The sequence below is a fragment of the Anser cygnoides genome, chromosome Z (assembly GCF_040182565.1).
Source record: "Anser cygnoides isolate HZ-2024a breed goose chromosome Z, Taihu_goose_T2T_genome, whole genome shotgun sequence".
Lineage (NCBI taxonomy): Eukaryota > Metazoa > Chordata > Aves > Anseriformes > Anatidae > Anser > Anser cygnoides.
Window position 1 is genome coordinate 65,080,779 of NC_089912.1, and position 20,587 is coordinate 65,101,365.

Sequence of the window (20,587 nt, forward strand, 5' to 3'; positions counted from 1 at the left end):
TCCGTATTTCCATTTAGCCACATCAGCAGCAGTTACAACAGCAGGCTGATTTTGCCACAGATCTTAATTACAAGCCACAACTTATGGAGCAATGCCAATCATCTTAGACAGTGGTCATAATTAAGCATCAAGCAACACTGAAAGAGCTAACAAATACCAAGCAGAGCTACAGTTTCCATGGAAGACATGATGGCAAGTTGAAACTTTTTACTGTAAGAAGGTAAAGCAGATGAAAAATCTACAGCTGGAAACAGAACAGTACAAGCTGCAGGAGACAAGTTAAGATTTGAAGAGTCATACCACTAGACATGCGAAACTCAATTTTTAAAGAATGAGAAGTATGCATTTATTACTGAAGACAGCTGTGAAATTATGAGGGAATTCTGATACAACACTTTAATGTTGCTATAAAAGATTAAGCTTCTTCCACATTTGCTTAGTCTCTACCTGGAAAAACTTACAATCCTCCTGATGTTTGTAGTTCCAACTGAATACCAGTTGCAGCTGAAGCCTCAAAAACTACCTGAGCCAGTAACATACCCTTGCAGCAAAGAAAGCCAACATATTCTTGGGCTGCATTAGGAAAACCGATGCATATGGGCTGAGTGAGGCATGGATTTTTTCTCAATTCAGCACAGGTGAAACCATGGCTGGAATGCTGTATCAGTGCTGGGCTCCCCAGTACAAGACAGGCACAGGCATGCTGAACCAAGTCCAGCAAAGTCCCAATAAGGGCTTGCTGAAGCACCAGATATGAGAGCTGAATGCTGGGATCAGTCGGGCTTGGAGGAAAAGGCTGTATGGGATCTCAGTGTATATAAACTCCTGATTAAGAATGAATGAAGGAAGCAGGGAGTAAAGAAGATGGAGCTAGACTCTCAGAGGTACGTAGTGACATGACAAACAGCAGCATACACAAGTTAAGATACAGCATATTCCATTTAAATGTAAGAGGAAACTTATTTGCTATGAGAATGGTCAAATAATGAAACAGTTTGCCCAGAAGTGTTGTGGAATGAATATATCCTTGGATATATTCAAAATCCAAATGGATGTGGCCCTGGAAAACCTGACCCAGTTGAGTCTGAGGGGTGCAGGGCAAGTGGGAGGAAGAGATAGGCATGCACACAGCTAGCTGATTTCCAGTTTTCACTTAACCTCAACTGTTTGTAATCATGAAATATTTTGATAAATGTCCTTCTAACACCACAGGCACATCAAAACATCCTTCTGCAGAAGGGGCAGGTGTTCCTGGTGCACCAAGAATCAGGTTCTTAACTCAAAAATGCACTATTACGTCAGGTGAAGTCAAAACTATGAAATGCTAGAGAATGCACTAACAACTGTTTATGTTAAACTTTTCAGCTTACTATATTATTCAGCGAAGTTTGATCAAGTGGCAAGGTTATGTAATAAGTTAGCTATGAGATAAGGAGGAAGTCAGACAACTGCTCAAACCTCATTATGCAAACCTATACTTTTTTGTAGGTGTCTGGGAGAAGCAGATTGCTTGTAGGAAGAGCAAAAAGGGGAAATTCCTTCTGTCAGTTGCCACTGCAACTCTAATAATTTAAAAATTAAGAGCAGGAAGTTTGGTTCACTGCAATGGTACAGAACACCATAATAAATTAAGCAAAATATTTTCTAGATGAGACTACTCTGGGCAGAAGCACATGAGAATCATTTGCATATACTGAACAGTTAGTTTTCAATCCACACATTACTCTTACTTGGAAAATTTCTTTCTGTGCAACTACACGAAGATCAATTGTAGATTATTTAGATATTTTTAATCAATAAGTCATTTTTCTCATCATGCATTGTTAGAATCTTCAGAAGCAAACTGCTAACCAGACAGTTATAAGGCAAGTGCATACTCAGCTATTAAGTGTCCCAGACTGCTTAAGGAACTAATAGCATGCAACAAATACAACCTAAAAATATAAAAACATTTACCTGAGTTATTTGGGGCAGCTGATGCATAAGAGAACAAAAACAAGCGTTTAAGCAGCTTAGGAGTCTGGCTATGATGAATTATGCCACTGACAATCTAGGAAAGGACCAAAAATTAACACCCAAACAGACTAATAAAACAGTGTAAACAACATCATTTTTTAATCCTCTCTCCCATGTTTTAAAAAGCGTTCCATGGGTTCTATCCCCAACAGCTGAAAAGTAGCTTTTGGAAAGCCTTCTCCACTGTCTGCAGAGCAATATACTTACCTGAATCCATGAGAAGCATTATACATGTTAAATGACTCTTATTATTTAAAGCTAGAAAGACTCCTAGTTTGGAGATTAACTCAAAAGAATTCAAATTATCAGAAAAATAACTGCTTCCATATGAGCAAGGCTGAAGTTCATAATGTAGTAAAATATCCTGAAAACACAGAATAGCAAGTTTGCCTAAGCTGAAGCTAATTATATGTAATACTCTCAAACTCCACTTTTCTTCAAAGAGCCAGTGCACATGGTTTTTAATTGTTATACGTTACTTAATAAGGTTAGTTTAAAAAAATACCGAAGTCTTTTACTCTCTCAGAAAGCACTTCAAATTAAAGGGATCTCTCACAGTACACCATATCCTTCTCTCATCCCCAGTGAAGAAACCAACACCCAACAGCAAGCCTGAAAAGAGGAAAAACAAATGAAGTTACTATACTTACTCTTTTTACTTCCTCTTCTTTTGTGTATCTCAGGCAGAAATTAAATACTCTAAGGTCTTTACAGTAGATAATTAGCTTCTCTGGGTATTTTCTCAGTTGTCCAGTTAGAAGTTTCTTTTTCTCATCATAAACTACAGAATTAAGAAGTAAATATCAAAAAATTTTGTCATTATTTGATAAAACTATCCCTGCTTGACATCTCAAAATTCAAGCCCAAGTCAAAATAAGCACCCTATAACAGTATTGCAAGCTGTTGTGCTGACACTCAACTTTTTTTTAAATAAACCCACTCAAGCTACTCACTATAAGATAGAAACTGAACTTAAGAGTAAGCCAGCTACTCAGTGATTACCTCTGTTCACATTCTGGCTGCACAGTAAGTTAAAAGTTTTGATACGCACAAGGAATAATTTAGTAGTTTTGACAAAAAGAGTCCCCAGGCAACTGCCTGTAGTAAGTTCCTTAAAATAATTATTTTTTTTAAGCCATCATAAAGCCTTGAAAACAACCCTTTGTTCAGTTCTGTTTGAGAATGTACCATTTCACATCTTCAAGTACTGCCAGATAGGCCACTGGAAAGGAAACCAAATAGTGTCTCACAACCATGCTTCAATATTCTCCCTAGCCTATTCCTTCACCAATTCACATCAACATACATAAATACTCTGAACACCAGCCCAAAGTCAGGCTACTCAATAAAAATTTCCCTACTGCTTACAAACTATCAGCCTCACTCTTGTGTACTCTTCTTTTAAAAAGAAAGCAATACAGGCACACCTGTAGGCCCTGCTGCAAAACACCAAGTCCATTTCATTTGGCTTGTAAAGTAAAAATTCATTTTCTACCATCTTCCATATCTTGAAGACAACAAGAATCTCATGAAACAAAGATCCCTTAGACAAACAAGAGGTATTCTTGAGGAATTTGTCACCTGTGCTGCTCTGCAGTACTATTGCTTAAATGAAGTTAGTATCTCTGTATTTATAGGAAATAGTTGGTGCACTGGAATAAGATACTTGTACGCCTATCTTAACCAGAGAGTTTGTACAGCATGAATCGCAGCATTTTGAAGGAACTGTTTTGTATGTCTCAGCAAGATAAGTAATCAAAATGTAGACTGGATAAGCTTCACAGATCAACCTGTATTCTCTGACAGATCTCATCTGCCATTTCATCAATTAACAAATGCAGTTGCTCTTTACAGACTGTCCAAGCCTAGTTTCAAAAGCAAGAACTCTACCCATTTTCTAAAACAGGTATGGGTATGTAACAAGAACACTGGCATAAGAATGCATTTAGAAGTGTGACACATGTTAAATTAAGAGCTGACCTACCTCCATAGATTTGATCTACACATTGCAGGGTTATGTCATTTTCTCCTATGATCTTATTCTTAAATTGTGACTCCTAGAACATGAAAAAAATCTCAGAAATCTCACACTAAACAGTAGCACCTTCTTACAAGTGAAGCATGTATTTGGTACATTTTAGTATCAGTTTTACTCTTATTTTTATAAGCTATGCAAGGGAGAACACTGAACAGTTATTAAATTACAAACAGATGCATGTTATATAGGCATAATTTATAAACTGCAGATCCAGTTTGATTACGTCTTAACTAGGCCTGCAATGTAGATAGTTATTGCTTTTCAAATAACTTCAAACTATGCATTTCTATTAAGGGTCACTTTTTAAACTAGAATCATTGCAGTAAACAGGAAATACAGTAACTTGATGTAATCCAAGCCCTTTTTATGAAAAATTTCCTTGCTGTGGGAACCTGGCAGGAAATAGTGTCTTAAGAGAATAAGTATCCCACGTCTTCTTGAGTTACATATTCCAATCTAAGAGTCAGATTTATCACCGGGCAAAATAAAGACAACTCAATTCTCTGTCAGGCTCCCTTCACCTATAGCATGAATTCAGAGCTTAAAAAAGGATATGGTTAAAAGTAAAGCCACAATTAAACATTTATGTTAACTACTACTACCAGAAGGCTTATGGTACACTACATCGGCAAATTACATTTTACATGAAGATGGCTGTGAACAGCCAATCTCATTCAAATGACATCCAGGTCTGCACTACTATGTATCAAGTGACTAACACCAAACTTCCACTGAGAGAAATATAGTTGACCTCAGCATGCTATAAAACTAGGATTTAACAAGCTGGTGATAGAACAAATTAGCAAGGTCACTACAAGGTTTAAAATACACCTCATGTGATCTGGGAAAAGGGCTCTGAAGCTTTGTCCAAATTAATTCCAGGCTGTCCGAAAATCTTTATTTTGCTGCAGAAGCTTTTGTTTTCAGCATTGAACTCCCTGGAATTTTACCCTGAGAAGTTTCTGACTATAATCAACATGCCAAACTGTATTCTTGTTCACTTTCAAAGTCATCCTGCACTCTTGAGAACCATTACTAGCTTCTCCACTTGTAACACCTGTATGATGTTCATATAAGTTTCATAGAGCTTTACATGCTCTAGCACATCCACAGAAGTGTGGCATTACCACACCTCTTTGACAAAAAGGAGTGATAACGTCAGTTTGGGCATCTAAAAAAAGTAAACTAGACTCATTTCTAAAAACTGGGGACTTTTTAGCTTTTCTAGTGTTTGTCAGCTTGAAGTCTTTGCAGTTGACACCTGACTCTGGAATAACACAGAGCCACACAGCAAACATTTATCTGGAGCATTTCCATTGCCTATCAGCCCACTCGGTCTTGTGTAACCCTAAAATGGTTCTGCAGATGTAGCCCAAATTTAAGTCTGATGTTATACAACAGTAGAAATGTTTGAAATTTCTAACATGTCTAACAACATTTTGACACTTCTACGATTGCAACTAGATCAGCAGTCAGAAATCAAGTTTAAAACTAACTACAGATTTAGCTTTCAAACCAATTCATTCTTTTAACTTAAGCTTTACATAATTACCAATTCACAAGATAAAAAGAATTATGAACCACATCTAACTGTAAGTGTCCACATATAGACTTAAAATATTTTCACTGAAATAGTCATTAGAGCTTGGGGAAAGGTATGTATGGACCAGATAGTGCACATGAGCTTGTGGCCATTAAAAAAACACTTTCCATAAATCTATATTCAGTCTGTGTTCTTATATAAAGGAAAGGTAAGATTATTTAGTCAAAGAAACACTATACTTCTTCAGAGCCTGTTTGGTCATAACGAGAAGACTTGTCTTCCTACATTATCATCTGAAGCAGAATCATCATCAAGGAAAGCAATCTTGAAGTTTGTGCATACAAGTTTCCCATAGGTGCCACGATTTGACCCATCTTCTTGTATGTACTTGTATACTGTGCTCGCCTCACATAGCAGCAGTTCACCTGTATAAAACAAACAAACTTGTAACATTAGTTGAAATAATGGTATGTCAGTTATCTTAAACTAAGTATTTACTTCCCAACAGCTTCTTGTAACTGCTTGCCTGAAGATAATTCATCATTGTTAGGCAAAGATTAAGATGCAGCTCCTGGAATAAGTGCTCAGAGAGCTTCCCAGGTTGTCATTAAGATTTCAAAGGATGGACTGAACACTGTTCAACTGAACACATTTAGGAGTTCTGTATCCAGAAGCATCTCTATCATGGCCAACTAACTGATAGAAGAATAATCCATGCAGTAGCAAAGAGCTACCATGCAAACTTATACCTGAAAAACCCAAATCCCAGTAAAGAACAGTTAATATAGTCAATGAACAATTTGAAAACTGTTCCAGCTTTCCACACTGCTAAACTCTTAACATACTGAAACATTTGAGTTAATTATTACAAACTCATCATAGTTTTTGTAGCTTTGGCTGGAGATGTTGCTGATTTTATACGTCCTAGCACTACCTTAAGTTTCTCAAACAAGTTTATACAAATAATGGTCAATTAAATTTTACTATTCAAATTAGCAGGAACTGAATTTCAATTTTAAAAAAATAAAGACAGGTTTTAATAGATATGAACAGTCAGACTAGTTGTTTCTAGAAAGTACAGAAATCTGACAGAACAACACTAATTTATTCTGAGCTTTTATTTGTACATTATGTTAGCAACCTCATCTTTCCTGACCTTGGAAAACACAGTATTTTAAGAGAAATAATTGTAAATTTAACAAAAAAATCTTAACAGTGAATGAAGCATTGAAAGGCCTGAACAGCTCAAACTAGAAGCAAAGCAACTAGAAGTTTCGTCTCCACTAGTTCTTGTTCTTTGGTTCCAGGACAAAAGGCAAAGCCACCTTTAAGAAACAGGACAAACTAAAGTATGGACAATTTGCCACATGCAGCTTTACCTGAAGATACTGTCCTCTATAAAAAAATCCAGTTTTTATATTTTTTCAGTAGTCCACGCAGATACAGATACTTAAAACATTCAACCTGCGTGGGTGGTTACTCCCAAACCTCTATTTTACTACTCTAGACAGAGATGTCACTTGGGTGTTTACTGTATGCAAGTAAGAATCTTTATAAATAATAAAAATGTAAATTATATAATTCTAAATATACAAGTTACCTGGTAATAAATGAGGATTTACTTCCTTTTCTATGGGTTCCTTTATCTGTATCTCCTAGAAAGAGAAGAGTAATTACTTCTTTGCAAGATCATATCTGTAATATATGCTGTGACTGCACCTTCTCTTAAATTCCTCACATCCTAGCTAATAGGAAAATTATTGAGAATACTTCCAAATTAAGGACAAAAAGTTTGCAGTACACTCTTCCTTTTAAGGTAAGTGGTCTACTAGCTAGATAAGTTAGGTTGACACCCACAGCGTCAGTTAGAAACACAAAAAAGGAAATGTATTACTTGCACAAGGAACAGACAAAAACAAAGCATTACTAACACTATTCACAATCTTTCGGTACAGGGTATGCGTAAACCTGATGCGTTACATCATCTCCCAGAGTTCATTCAAAAGCTTCTCCACATGACTAAGTATTTGTTTCTAATGCACCCTTTGTGATTTTTCCGTGCTTCATCCTTCACTACCCATTTCTACTTTTCTTATATGCACTACTGCAAACAAAGTCAGTCACTTGAACAGTACTACTAAAATTACAGAGAAAGGGATTTCAGAATCCCAGAGCCAAGAGGCAAAACAAGTCATAGGATATCCTTTAGTTTGGACTCAAATTGCATTGAACAGATCTACTCAACTCTCAGTATCACTTATTCTATCCTTAAGGTGCTGACAGTTGGGCTAAAAATCTCCAGCTGAAAGACAATTAAGGCAGAGGACATACTACACCCTTCCTGCTCAGCCCATCAGAACTTCCTCCTGCAGCCAGAGTCACTTCACACGCATTGGAGTCTTTATGGAAGGCTATTAGTTAATGGGAAACCCCCCGGGAGCCACAGCAAACTAATTTTAGTTTGTGACCAGCATCCAGAGTCAGATTTTGCAAATCAAGGCAAGCAATCAGGAGACATAAGCAGTTTTGCTGGATTAAACACAGAAAAAAAGCCCCTGAGAGCATAAAAATAGTCTCCCTTTGCCATTCATATAAACACTTGCTCTAAAAGCTCAGAAGACCCAAAACAAAGCTTTAAGGAGGCATAGCAAAATTAGAAACACCAGGAAACTGTCATAAGAGCAGCAGAGGCTTTCAAGGCAGGCTGACAGTGGTAAAGGTTCACAAAAAACAAAAGTGGTGGTGTCATGAAGAAAAATCTCTAACCATAGGTGGCAGCTAACACAGAAAATACAACACACTTTGTGGCCTTTGACTCCTAAGTCTGGATCTTGTACAAGTCATTTTTAATCAAAGTTCACGTTTGCAAGCTAAAAAAATTATACAAATATGGCTCAGGCAGAACACTGCTGCATTCAGAGAAGAAATATGAGTTTTCCCAGTGTTGTGTCTTCACCACCAGTGCCTCTAAGCTAAATGTTGGGTTGCCTAGTGTCTGTATAGCCATGCCTTCTGTCATCACTGTTTATGCACAACCAAATGCGGCACTGTTCCCTTACAAACTATATGCCAACAATTACTGCTATAGAACAGTAAAGTAATATACTAACTAGGTGTCTTCCCCATTAGCCTTTGCTTTGAGAGATCTCATCAGGCATGTTAATAACTTCTGCGTATATACCAATAGCTTAAATTTTGCTCTTACAGATATGAGCATCACTGTGTTGGTGCTGTGAGAGAAGTAGACCAAAAACATAACTGACCCCAAAGAAGTCCTTTGAGCTTACATCTATCTTTTTTGAAGTGCAATGAAGCTTTTATAACAGGTTCAAAATAACTTGCCTGTATGATAAAAGTGGTTAGAGGGTAAATTGGCTGTCTTCTGAAAGCAGTGAGAATTTTAATTACATGGCATCACAGCAAAACAGAGACTTCAGTCAAACATGTACCAGAGCTAAGATTTTAAAAATCCAATTTCACTATTTGTTGACAAAAAAAACAAACTGAAGTACTTACTGCAGGCAGAACTCCTACACAACAGCTTCCAACCACTGAGCCTCTAGAAGTAAGCTCTATTTCAGAGTCAACACATGCATTCCCATAATAAAAGCACAGATATTTTAAAGACGGTTTTCATACATACGCACTAGGGATGGCTAGAATGCAAACAACGAACAGATGAACTCTGCTGATTAATCCATTCTGCCTCAATCATTTTCAAGGAAGGCTATTAAAATGTTAAATTCTAGTAATGTTTCTTTTTCATATTTGTTCTTTTTAAGAGAGAAAGCAAATACTTCTATAAAGAAAAGCTGTTAACTCACCAGGAATCAGTGCAAGCTGTGTAGGAACCCAGAAGTTTAGCTAGTCTTTCTTCTCAGTTTCAACTTTATTTTTCTAGTGGATATCACTTTGGGACAATACAGATCTTAGATAACAGGCACTTAAGTCAGTCCTTTCTCCTCAACATTGCCTTAATCACAGGCATGAAGTTTATACCCCTGCCTCCCCTTACTCACAGGTTTGTGCACCTACTTGGTGAAGTAATTCACAGGTCATAAGATCAGCTGGAAAGTCTTTACTTCTGCTATGCTTGGTTTTCTGTTACTGCTTATTGTTGGCAGAACTGGCTCATGGACAGGAGAGGAGCATAGAAACAAGAGCAAGGGAAGCATCAGAAGCAGGTCTTTTCCCCTTCAACAAGCTGCTAAATCTGCTCAGGCCTCAGGGAATTTCACCCTTTGTCCATTTGCTGAAATTAAGGACGCAAACAGTTTCTGTATATGACCACTGGAAGTCAGACACCTCTAGAAAGATGTTTCTTCACCTGGAGTTCCTCATTCTGAGTGCCCCAAGCAGCATCTTTGTACTTCTTACTCAAGAAATAACACAGAAACCCTATTATCAGGGCTATCTAAGCAGATACCTAGATGACACCATGCAGGAAGTATGGATTGCCCCAAAAATTACAGAAACAAAGACTTCTGCTTTACTGGAGGCTTTAGAAGCTTCTTACTTTGAGATGCTTCCCACACTTAACCACATACTACATGCCTTTTTCCAGGTTATCTGAGTAAACAGCAAGAGGCAACATATCAACACCTTATAGTTATCCATTATAACAGTACAGAGTACCCATTCATACAGAAACTGCAGGCTGAAAGCATGTCACACCATACCAATTTGTTATGTACCATCCTTCTCATTAGTCCAAGCCAACCTCAGCTGAGCAGAGCACAGCACAGCACTACAACAACCCTGAAGTGCCCAGGACAGGGGCACCACACTGTGCGGATTCTCTGCTTCAAGAGCAGCAAATAATCAAGAACACAGTTTTCTTAAGGAAATGCTCACCTCTTCTATTCTGAATAATACTTAGACAGCCCAGGGATTTACCCAAGTACAAGGAACGACCGCAGTTTGCAATACCCAAGGACTGCATTCAGCTCGCTCTCTGAAGAAAATATTGCAGAGGGGCTACAGGGTATTCCCCAGGTCTGTCTGGGGAGATGGCTTTTTTGCTGAAGCATAAAAAAGCCACAAACATCAAGCTTAAGGCAGTAAGGTCAAGCAGCTGTTATGCTGTATTAACAGGGTCCTAACAGTTTGGGCAGGAGAGGGATCCCACATCCTGTTCTGCATCCTGGAGACTCACCACAACTGACAGCAATTCCTCACCTCCCACTCCACAGGGAAATAAACTGTGGACAAAAAAGGGGAAAAAGTGGGAAACATTCCCTGAATGCTTGCATCCAGATTACTCTGATTTTGTTGGGAAATTTAGAATTTCTTTGGAAAATTTGCGAAATACATATAGAAGCCTTATGATACAGGGTATTGCTCATCGTGGCAGACAGAACCATATATGTGGTCTGCTACAGCAAATTACATGCTGTAAGCTCTGAACCTACCTTACCCCACAGTGACGTTTCCACTTGCCCATAGCCAGACATCTTTGCTAGAGGTAATTCCAGCAGTGGAAAGAAAAATTTTAGTAAACATGCTGGGGAAAACAACAGTTACTAGATTCAAGTCACGAAGGAACCAGTTATCACTTCCAGGGTTTCAAGAACACTGGCTGAAACAGCTGTTCTTTCAAGGCTGACAGCAGATAGTGCTGTGAGAACGCAAAATATTTTAGTATTATGTAGCTTTCACAAGTAATCACTCCACAGAAAAGCTCTACATTATGCTGAGGCTTGCTGTGAACTTTGTGTTGATTATGGTTTACTCTAAGGCTGAAAGGGCTGAGAAACGTATAGTTAAGAACGCTGTCTTTCAGTTGTAAAGTTAAACCGTATAATGAAATACTTGCAAGTTACTGTGCTAAACAAGTGAATGTGCTATTTCTGAGTAAAATAAATCAAATTAATGTCTAACAGCTCTACTGGAATTTCATGAAAAAAACAATACTGTAAACACACTTAGCACATACAGAGCATTCAGAAACAAACCAGAATCCATGCTTGGTATTTTCTGATTGACTTCCTTGATCAAGCAAACCTAATCCCATGCTGTATTCTGTAAAATCCAGGGGAGATACTTACTATATTTTAATTAAAGTAACAACACTGAAAATAATCTCTAAACACCTGTTTTCCTTCCTTCCACAGCTCCATTATCCAATAGCCCATTAGATCATAGCACATGTTTTCCATGGCTGTTTCATCTTTTATCCTTTCCTCTTTCCTTACATTGTTCTCTTCATCTCCTCTGACTTCAGCGCCTGGCTTCCCCCACGTCAATTCAGAGCCCAGCTGCCCACTTCACCAAGTTTTACTCCTTACACCATGCTTCACCTCCACTACTAATTCAAACTGAGCATCAAAACGCATAATACAGTGCCAAGATTTACAGGGAACAAGTATTTGTGGGAGACCATATTTTCATGGGCTACTTAACTTCCACCCACATTCCACACAGGACACATTCTGCATTTAATAAATAAGCAGCAGCTGGCACCTCGTTCAAATCCTGCTTTGACTCCACACACATACCCATTCACAGAGCTCTGACCAGGCAAAGCAACCACTCGGCACCATTACAGCTGTTCTGAAATTATATAGAAGAGCATCACAGGATTTACAAGCAAGAAACAATTTTGTTTGTTTTAAATTTAAGGATAAATATAAGAACTAATATCCTATAAGGAGTAACGTGAAGGATTTAACTTCAGAATGCACACAAAAATAAACAGTAAGCTTCAAACCAAATTTGACACCACAATCTTTATTCAAATTGAGATTTTTATGGAAAAGCATGATCCAGCTTGTTAACCTTGCAAGGCTTTTCCGTTCTGAAATTTTAAAGTTAGAAAACCTGAAATCATTCACTGGTCCCGGTTTCTGTGTCTCTATAGACAAACAGTCCTAGCCTGTGATCAGACATGTCAAAACATTGACTCTCATACCCTAGTGCTCACCCCATTTCCTGCGGGGTAGCCAAGTCTGTCCTGAGGGGAAGTGTGTCATTAATATCAACATCCTATGGGCTCACTCTCAACAGACCTGTGATTGATCTGTGGTTCCATATAGCAGAGCATAACTAGGTTATATTTAGTCAGTTGTCAAAAACTCCACTTCTCCAGACATCCTGGGAAACACAGCGGAAGCCACATCAGTTCCTTAATAAATTGCATTTTCTGTTCATACCTTACTTCCATCTTGCCATATGTTATTAACAGGAACTGAATTCCTGTTTTTCTTCATATTCAAACAAAAACCAAATGCATTTTAAAGGTAACTTGATTTTATTGAACACTACGTCATGTGTCCCTCAGGTGTGAGGAACGGAGACTAAACAAGCCAGGGCTAGAACAAAACTCAGCTCTGCCTGCTGCATTTTCTTTTTGCAGGGCTCCCTTAACCTAGAGCAAGGTCTCAAACAACTTTCTAGGCAAATGAGGATAAGCCCAATGAATCTGAAAGTTGCAACATGAAGGACTATACTAGAACACTACTATATTGCTCTGTATTGCATCGGGGGTGACAGAAAGTCCTGTTACAAATCAGAAGCATAAAGAGAGACAAGGCAAAGCCCCATACGTTCACAGACAAGCCCACCACGAACTCAGATTCTATCTCGATATATCCTTAAGCTCTCAAAGACCCTGAACTGCACTTTCTCACCTTCTGACAGAGTCTACCAGAGGAAGGACCACACTAAACACATCTGTCACGCATGTACTTCCCTGAGCATCTACTACTGAAAGAAGCAGGCTATCTAACATCTGCCCTAGCATGGCAATTACATTACCTTGATGACAGTTACCAGCTGACCAAACTAAGAGGACTGAAGTATTTCCACTGTTCTACCAATCCAGTCCCAGTTTTAAAACTCAACTAAATGGCAGTTAAAACAGAAAATTTGTGTTCAGGAGGCGGTTCTCATGTTTACACAGAATACAGTTCCTTGACAGATAATCACTTCTGCTTATTTTAGCATAGCTACCATGCTTTTCCAGATCCCCAAATAACCTCAACAGGTTTCACCATATCTCTAAAGTTGTATTTCTGATCCTTGTAAGAACCACTCAAGTCTTCAGCTTCCTGTGCAACCATACCATAAGGCAATTATAGGTTGTCAGAAAGGCAGCAGTGCCTGACAGGGCAATGAGTTAAACTTGCTTTAGTTGCTACCAGCATCTGACCTCAGTTTCAAGGAGCTTTTTGGCACTGCAAAAAGATGGTAGTTTTGTGGCAGAAGTCATGGCTGTATTTCAAAGCTTCCACTGCAATAGCCAATGAACTTCTTAAACATAAGTGCATCAGGGAGATGATTAAAAGCAACAGGAACAAATAAAAAGCACATGAGGGCAAGCTCTGCTACATCAGGATATTTCACTAAGAACTTCATCTTCCAATTTAAGTGCCTTCATTATTGTTCCTGCAGCCATCAAGACCTGAGGAGTTGCACTACAGTAGTTACCATCATGTTAAAGCACTCTTTATTGTTTGGTGCCTTACCATACTACATATGTTTGACTTGCAACTTCTCCTGCTGGCTGTTTTCTTCAGTCAAGTTTGATCATCCAGCATGCTTGTTTTAGTGGTGAAATATCTTTCAGTAAGTCCAACAACTGAAGCTCCTACCTTCATAAAAATTCAGTTTTCAGAGCATAAAGATTTTTGTGTGTTTGTACTATGTAAACACCTTCCTAAAATGCAAGACTGACTTCACATGGATTTATTCACAGACTCAAGAAATCTTTGTACCTATTCTTTATATCCCTTTTCACCAGAGAGTATAGAAAGAAGATAGAAAGCTTTTGAAGTAAAATGACAAGACTACAGGTCATCAGGCTGAAAAAGAAAGAGAAGACTATAAAAACAAAATTGCTACCACTAATAAGAAAATAAGCTTTAAACAGCACAGTTGCCTTGAACAGGCTGTAATAAACGCATGGGTGTTTCAGAGACATTGAAAAATAAAACAGTAGATTCTTCAAGGTTCTGTCAGTGATAAACCCAGTACTAATTAACAAGATAACAAAAATATTTTCCTGTAGTTATCACGAGGATAGGGATAGAAGCTGAGAAGAATCACTGTGGCACAGATTACAAAGAATCCTGAAGGAAGAACAAAAAACACAAGGACAAACAGCTAGTTTTCACGAAAATTAACCTTCCCGGACAACTGTTATTTGCCGGCTATAAGAACGAACATAGCCCAACCACAGCGCTGAGCTAACAGCACTGACAATACACCCTCAGTGAACAGACCTAGAGCCACTCGAGCCAAAGCACCCACAGAAGGCTCTGTAAGAAAGGGGACTGAGGGAAGACACCCCAAGGAGACCCCACAGTCCCACGCAGGACCCCCACAACCCCGCGTAGCCCCCTCAGCCCCTCACAGCCCCCGACCCGCTCTCCCCGCCGCTGCGGGGACCCGGCAGCCCCGCTCCGCCCCGCACCTCTGGGCTGATGTAGGACACGAAGGACGGCTTAGCCGCCTTGGCCCCGCTGCTCAACATGGCTCCGGCCGCCCAACCGCCCCAGAAGCCGGCGGCGCCGCCACTCCCCAGGGCTTCTCCTCAGCGGGTCCGCGGCAGCAGCGGCGGCATCCGGCGCACGTAACCGCCCCCGCCGGCCATTTTGTGAGGCACCGCCTCCCCGCCCCGCCCGCCCTCACTGGGCACCGCCGCCATCAGTCACGGGCGCGCCCTCCTCCTATTGCTGAAGGCCCGCGTCGGTGCCGCCTTTGCGCAGCGGGTAATTAGCGCTGTTAATTAACCCCTGGCTGCTCGGGTGCTGGTGGAGGCTGAGGTGCGGTGTGTGAGCGGGGCGGGCTGCCCCGCCGCTGAAACAAGAGCTGCTCAGGCGGAGATTTGCATGCGGGGTAGACTTTATGGAAATTTTTTTTTCCCCCCCAAAATAAAGCATGCTTTACAAGTGTCACTAGGCTGTAGGACGTGAGCATCAAAAGGTTTTATTTGAAATAAAAAACACCACAACATATGAAATATTAACGATAAGCACGTCTCATTTCCTCCCACTGCTTTTGCTGTAGTACTTCTCTTTATCTACCCCAAGCCCGGGTGTGCAAAAAGTAAAGGAAAAAGAAGTGCATGCAGTCCTGAGACAGCATTTATAGAGCTAAAATGTAGTGACTTGCAATTCAGAAGGAAATTAATTCCCCTTGCTTCAGCCCAAGCGCAAAGAATGAGCAGCCCTTTGGATTTAACCGCCTTCTGCCTATAAATAAATAAATAAATGAATGAATAAAAAACCACCCCAAACCCCAGAAAACTCGGAGGCTAGGTTTCATTAGCAGTTTCACAACAAGGGCTGCCCTGCTGCGTCATCCCACGCTCTCGTGTTTCTCCCCACAGCTGCTCCCACCCCATTCCTCTGCGCTGCATCTGCTCTCGGCTGCATGGCCCGTGAAATTACACTGGTTGGTGTAAGTCCAGGGGGAGGGAAAAACTGGGATATATGCAAAGTAAGAGGATAATATTATATATATATATAAAAAAATAAGGGTTGGGAATTACAGTGGCAATCGCAGGGTTACCTCAAAGCACTCCCTGACTTTACAGCAGCCTAAGGCAAAAAACAGCTGTTTAATGGCATAGCACATATGGAAGGGATGTTTTGACACTGGGCCAGAGTCTTAACTCAGATGGAAAGTGCAAAAGGAGCTTTAATTCCCACAGAGCACATGGGAATTCATTCTTCAACATCTCATCAAAAAAAGCCCAGCATCCAAAAAATCGGAATGTGGCCACTACTTTACATCAGCCAAATAGCCCCACAGCCCCGTGTCCACCCCCCAAATAATAAGCAGGGGATGTTTGGAAGAGGAGGATGGGGGCAAGCAGGAGTGCTCTGTCTGGGGGCTTGCTCCCCAGGACTCCACTGTGCTAGGCAGAACCCGCTGCAGAAGAGATTTGAAGCTCTTTTCCAGTAGTTTGAGGGCCAGATTTAGATCCTGCTGTCATTGGTGAAGGTTTTCATGTTTTTAGAATGGAAGAAACAAAGCTGTTAAGGCAGGCAAGGTAACTTCCCTCAGGAAAGTTCATACATGTCTGAAAAGGCCAGCTGCCAGCCAAAGTCACTGCACCCCAACAAACTACAGGGCACCAGGGGTTCCATTCCTTTTCACCTCCCCCGGAGGACCTCTGTGCACTGTCTTCTCCCTTTCTCTCAAAATCTGCAGGATCTGTGTGGAGTATTCACAAAAGCCAAAGCCAGTTCCTGGGGTGGTGTATTCTTGCTGTCTGTCATCCCATGTAACTCCCAAATTGCAAGTCTAGTTCTGTGCTTCCACCAACTTTCAGTCCATTTTATGATAAAAGTGAGCATATCAATCCTGTCATTTAAATTAATTCAAATTTGGATGCATGTCAATGACAGTCATGCAAATATGGGTGAGTAAAACTTCATATAGAGTTGAATTCTAGCTTGTCCACAGTGGGTGAAGAACATCCGGTATTTCATTGCCCTCATTTTATTATTTTTTTTAAAACCTGCTCCTGATATTTTGCATTCCTTCTAAAAATATAATCGCAGTATTTACCTCTAAAGCTATCTGCAGGAGGGAAACTCACAGACCAGCTCCCCTCTTCCCATGGACAGAGATTACTTTGTTTAAAAAACTTACATGCCATGAATTTGAGTAATTCCTTGGGGTGAATTCCCAGCTGTGCCCAGGGATCGGTGGAGCAGCTGATGGAGGGGAGCCACAAAGGAGCCATCTGCAGCTTTCCTATCAGTTCTCTTTCAGAGATCTTCTTAGCTACAAAAAATCGTATCTCCTGTTTTCTTTTCCTCCGTCCTTGTCAGGGTTGCCTTGGCTTTGTGGGTCCCACACAGCCTGGATAAGGCATTATCCCAGGCACTGGCTGGAGTGCAGTTGGCAAAGATCACCGAATACGACTTTATGCCACATTTCAGCCTTTCTGCTGATCTGTGAGCCAAGCCCACCCGCAGGCTGAGTTAGTAGCCTCTGGGTGTTTAAAACTGGTGTTGTGGCAACACTTCTGCTGGGAGACATGTCCTCTCTTGGGAAGGGTCTGAATGTTTGCCTCCTGCCAAATCGGATCTGGAGTCAAGTCAAAGATCTATTAATTGAATTGTTTGTGATGGCAGAACTGCCTTGCCGTCATTCTTCAGGACTCCAAGGAAGGAGATTCAGAGAGGAGTCCAGCTTGGGACCCACTCTTTGTGCACGTTCATGGAGACACAGGTCTCCTCCCAGTTCCCCACAGACTTTCTAGGTTGGGCAGGTTTAACAAAGTGAGCAGTAAAATCCATGACTACATCTGAATCTCTGCTTATTTCCTTATTTTGAAGAAAACAGAGGGATGCTTTGCCCTACTGTAGACCTGCAAAGGCACAGAGGAATGCAGAGCTTCTGTTCCAGGGTGGGAAGTCACTGGCAGGACTCTGTGGCTGTGCTGCCCCTTGGAGCCCTCACCAGGGCTGGATCCAGATCTGGAGACTGCTTCCTGGAGACTGCACTTTCAGTGGTGACACAGGTAAAGATTTTGAAGTGGCAGCTGGAAGGAGAAACTCACAAAGACAAAGCTCCTATTTGTGAACGTTTCCTGATCCTCTTCTTTCTTCCAGAAAAGCTACCCAGATAGAATTGTAAGACTTTTCTTGTTTTACTCCTGTCTGGGCACTACCAGAGAAATTGCCCTTAGGTGTAGAAATCTGGATACTTCTAAGGTATAATTGGGCTGATACTCCCCAGAGCATCACAGATGGCCATGCATGCTTAGGAGGTAGGAGGTATCCCAAAAGTGTTTTATTTACTCTGAGTATCCAGGGATCAGCCGCGGTGGGTCTGATACTCCCTATTTGCATTGCTGAATTAAATAACTCATAGCTTATTATATTAAAAGGTATGAGACCACATTAAAGTAGTTGAAAGCAGTATGCTTGAAATGTAGAAGACTTAAGCCTAAATTGGATATCAGATTACTGGAAATTACCAGAAGAAAAAAAAAATGGAAATGAGAAATGTACTGCCATGTCCTGTGGGTAAAGGTCAGCAAATCAGTCTGCCCATAAACAACCAGCAGCTGTCTCTGCTTTACACAGGTTAAGACAATTTCATATTAAAAGTCTTAGCTTTATATAAATTGAGACAGTTCTATAAAAACAAGAAGCAGATGAAAGAAGACTCCAAGACAACGGCTTTAGTGCTGGATTGACAGTTTCATCTGCAGGTGCTCTCAGATGCCCTTTGGGAGTTAGTTTCCAAACTTGGTTCAGATTTCTTCATTCACAGTCTGGCACCTTTGTAGTGAACTTCAAGGTAACATTCAGAGCTCGGAGCTCTTGTTTTTACTCTCAGGTACTAAGCATATGGTCAGAGATTGTGTAATGCTGTCCTCCTATATTAATCTTTTGTGTTTTCCTTTTGTTGCACTTGCTTTCTCCACTGGCTGCATTGTGTACTTAAATTTTTAAGTAGCGTTTTCTATTCATTGTTGGGAGAACCTAATTTCTCTGGGGAGGGTTGTGTGTGCATGTCTGAGGGGTGACACTACGCAGACCATGGAAAAAAAATTCCCCAGTAAAGGTAAAGCAGCTCTGTAGCAGCTTTCCTCAGCAGACCCCTCCTGCTGTGACTCCTGCACCATCCTGTGACTCAGCCCTGGGGCAGGATGTGCCCAGTTCCTCTCTGAAGGTGGCTGAAGAGATGCATTTTAACTTCTGAAGTGAAACTGTCTGGGAGGTCCCACATGGCCATTCGTCATGACTCGGATGGGAAACAGCAGTTCCTTCAGCCCTAGTGATGCAGGCCATTACAATTTTGCGTCCATCCCCTAATTGCCAAATGTTTTTGCTTTACAAGGGCCTTCCAGAGCCCACTGAAGAAACTGAGATTTTTAAGCCCTGGTCAAGTGTCAAGCCAGGTATTAAAAGGCAGTAGAGAGACGCCACGAGAGCCTCCCCTCAGTTACCAGGTTTGCGTGCCACTTGGGGTTCATCTGCCAAAAAAAAAAAAAAAAAAGCAAGACTTTATTAACAACAACATAATGAAGAGTAGGACAGAGGCATTCACTGCTGAGAACGCACCCTGAAGCAGAGTGTTTACTGGAATCATGGAGACGTACTTGGGAATTTCATGTTTTAAACTTGAGAATAGAAAGCAGAATATTGCTGTGAGAGCTGTGAAAATTGAGGGAACAAAGTACTTCACTTCTATTAGCAGAACCACCTCCTTTTCTTAGCTTTAAGTGGGAGAGGAGGAAGTAACTAATATCTCTAATCACCCAAGGAAGCATGTGCATCAGAAACAAAAACCACAGGAGCAAGGGAAGTTCTCCACCTTTTTTTAGCTCTCTTGAAAGCAAACACAGTTACTTGGGCATGCTGAGTCATCTTTGTTGTGTGGTATACCTCTGTTTTATTCTCCAAAGGCTCTGAATCCAAATTACATCAAGCTGCAGACTTCTCTCTAACCATGCATGAAGGGTGAGCCAAGGCCCACCCTCATCAGGAGCAAGCCTATGCCAGGACTGGATGAGAGGCAGTTACATCAGGGCTCACCTCCCAACATTGTTTTTTCTCAACCTGCAGGCAAAGTGGCCTGCTAAGGATTGTTAGAAAACAAGAAAGATAAATGTAGATACGGTTCTGCTGGCAGCAAAGAGCCTGAATCTGTTCTTCTGCCTTGGAATGAACCCCAGGTAAGGAAAGAAATATTCAGCTCCCAGTCTGGATGCCTGTCCCTGAGCTGGGTGGTGGAAAAAGCTGCCAAGGAGTCCTTGCTGGAGTTACCAGGCAGCCCAGGTTCTTTCCACCCAAGTAACTTCTCCAAATATAATGCGGACAGGAAGTTCCTGGGGAAGATTTCTAGCTATCCATCACCAGGTGAGAATGTGGTCCATCTAGCTAAATAGCTGTTCCTTGCAGTACTCTTCCTGCTGGCTATGAGTGGTCTCGCTCTGGGAGAAGTCAGAGAGAACCGTCCGGCATCTGAGTCAGACAGGACAGGCAGGTTCCAGTGCACCAGCAGGGAGAAATATTCAGTGT

The 20,587-nt window shown here is 40.8% G+C and overlaps 2 protein-coding genes across 2 annotated transcripts in view; one reads left to right on the forward strand and one right to left on the reverse strand.

Annotated features, from left to right (window-relative positions):
- MTMR12 (myotubularin related protein 12) overlaps nt 1-15,199 on the reverse strand; it is a 33,039-nt gene extending 17,840 nt beyond the window's left edge. The window contains exons 1-6 of the mRNA XM_048052292.2: nt 15,010-15,199; nt 7,198-7,252; nt 5,883-6,022; nt 4,001-4,073; nt 2,667-2,797; nt 1,957-2,050 (exon numbers count right to left, since the gene is read on the reverse strand). Coding sequence (XP_047908249.1) covers nt 1,957-2,050; nt 2,667-2,797; nt 4,001-4,073; nt 5,883-6,022; nt 7,198-7,252; nt 15,010-15,069 — 553 coding nt within the window. The 5' untranslated portion in view covers nt 15,070-15,199. The remainder of the gene's footprint in view (nt 1-1,956; nt 2,051-2,666; nt 2,798-4,000; nt 4,074-5,882; nt 6,023-7,197; nt 7,253-15,009) is intronic.
- Nucleotides 1-20,587, forward strand: part of SUB1 (SUB1 regulator of transcription) — a 376,115-nt gene that overhangs the window by 287,461 nt on the left and 68,067 nt on the right. The gene's annotated exons all lie outside the window — the stretch shown is intronic.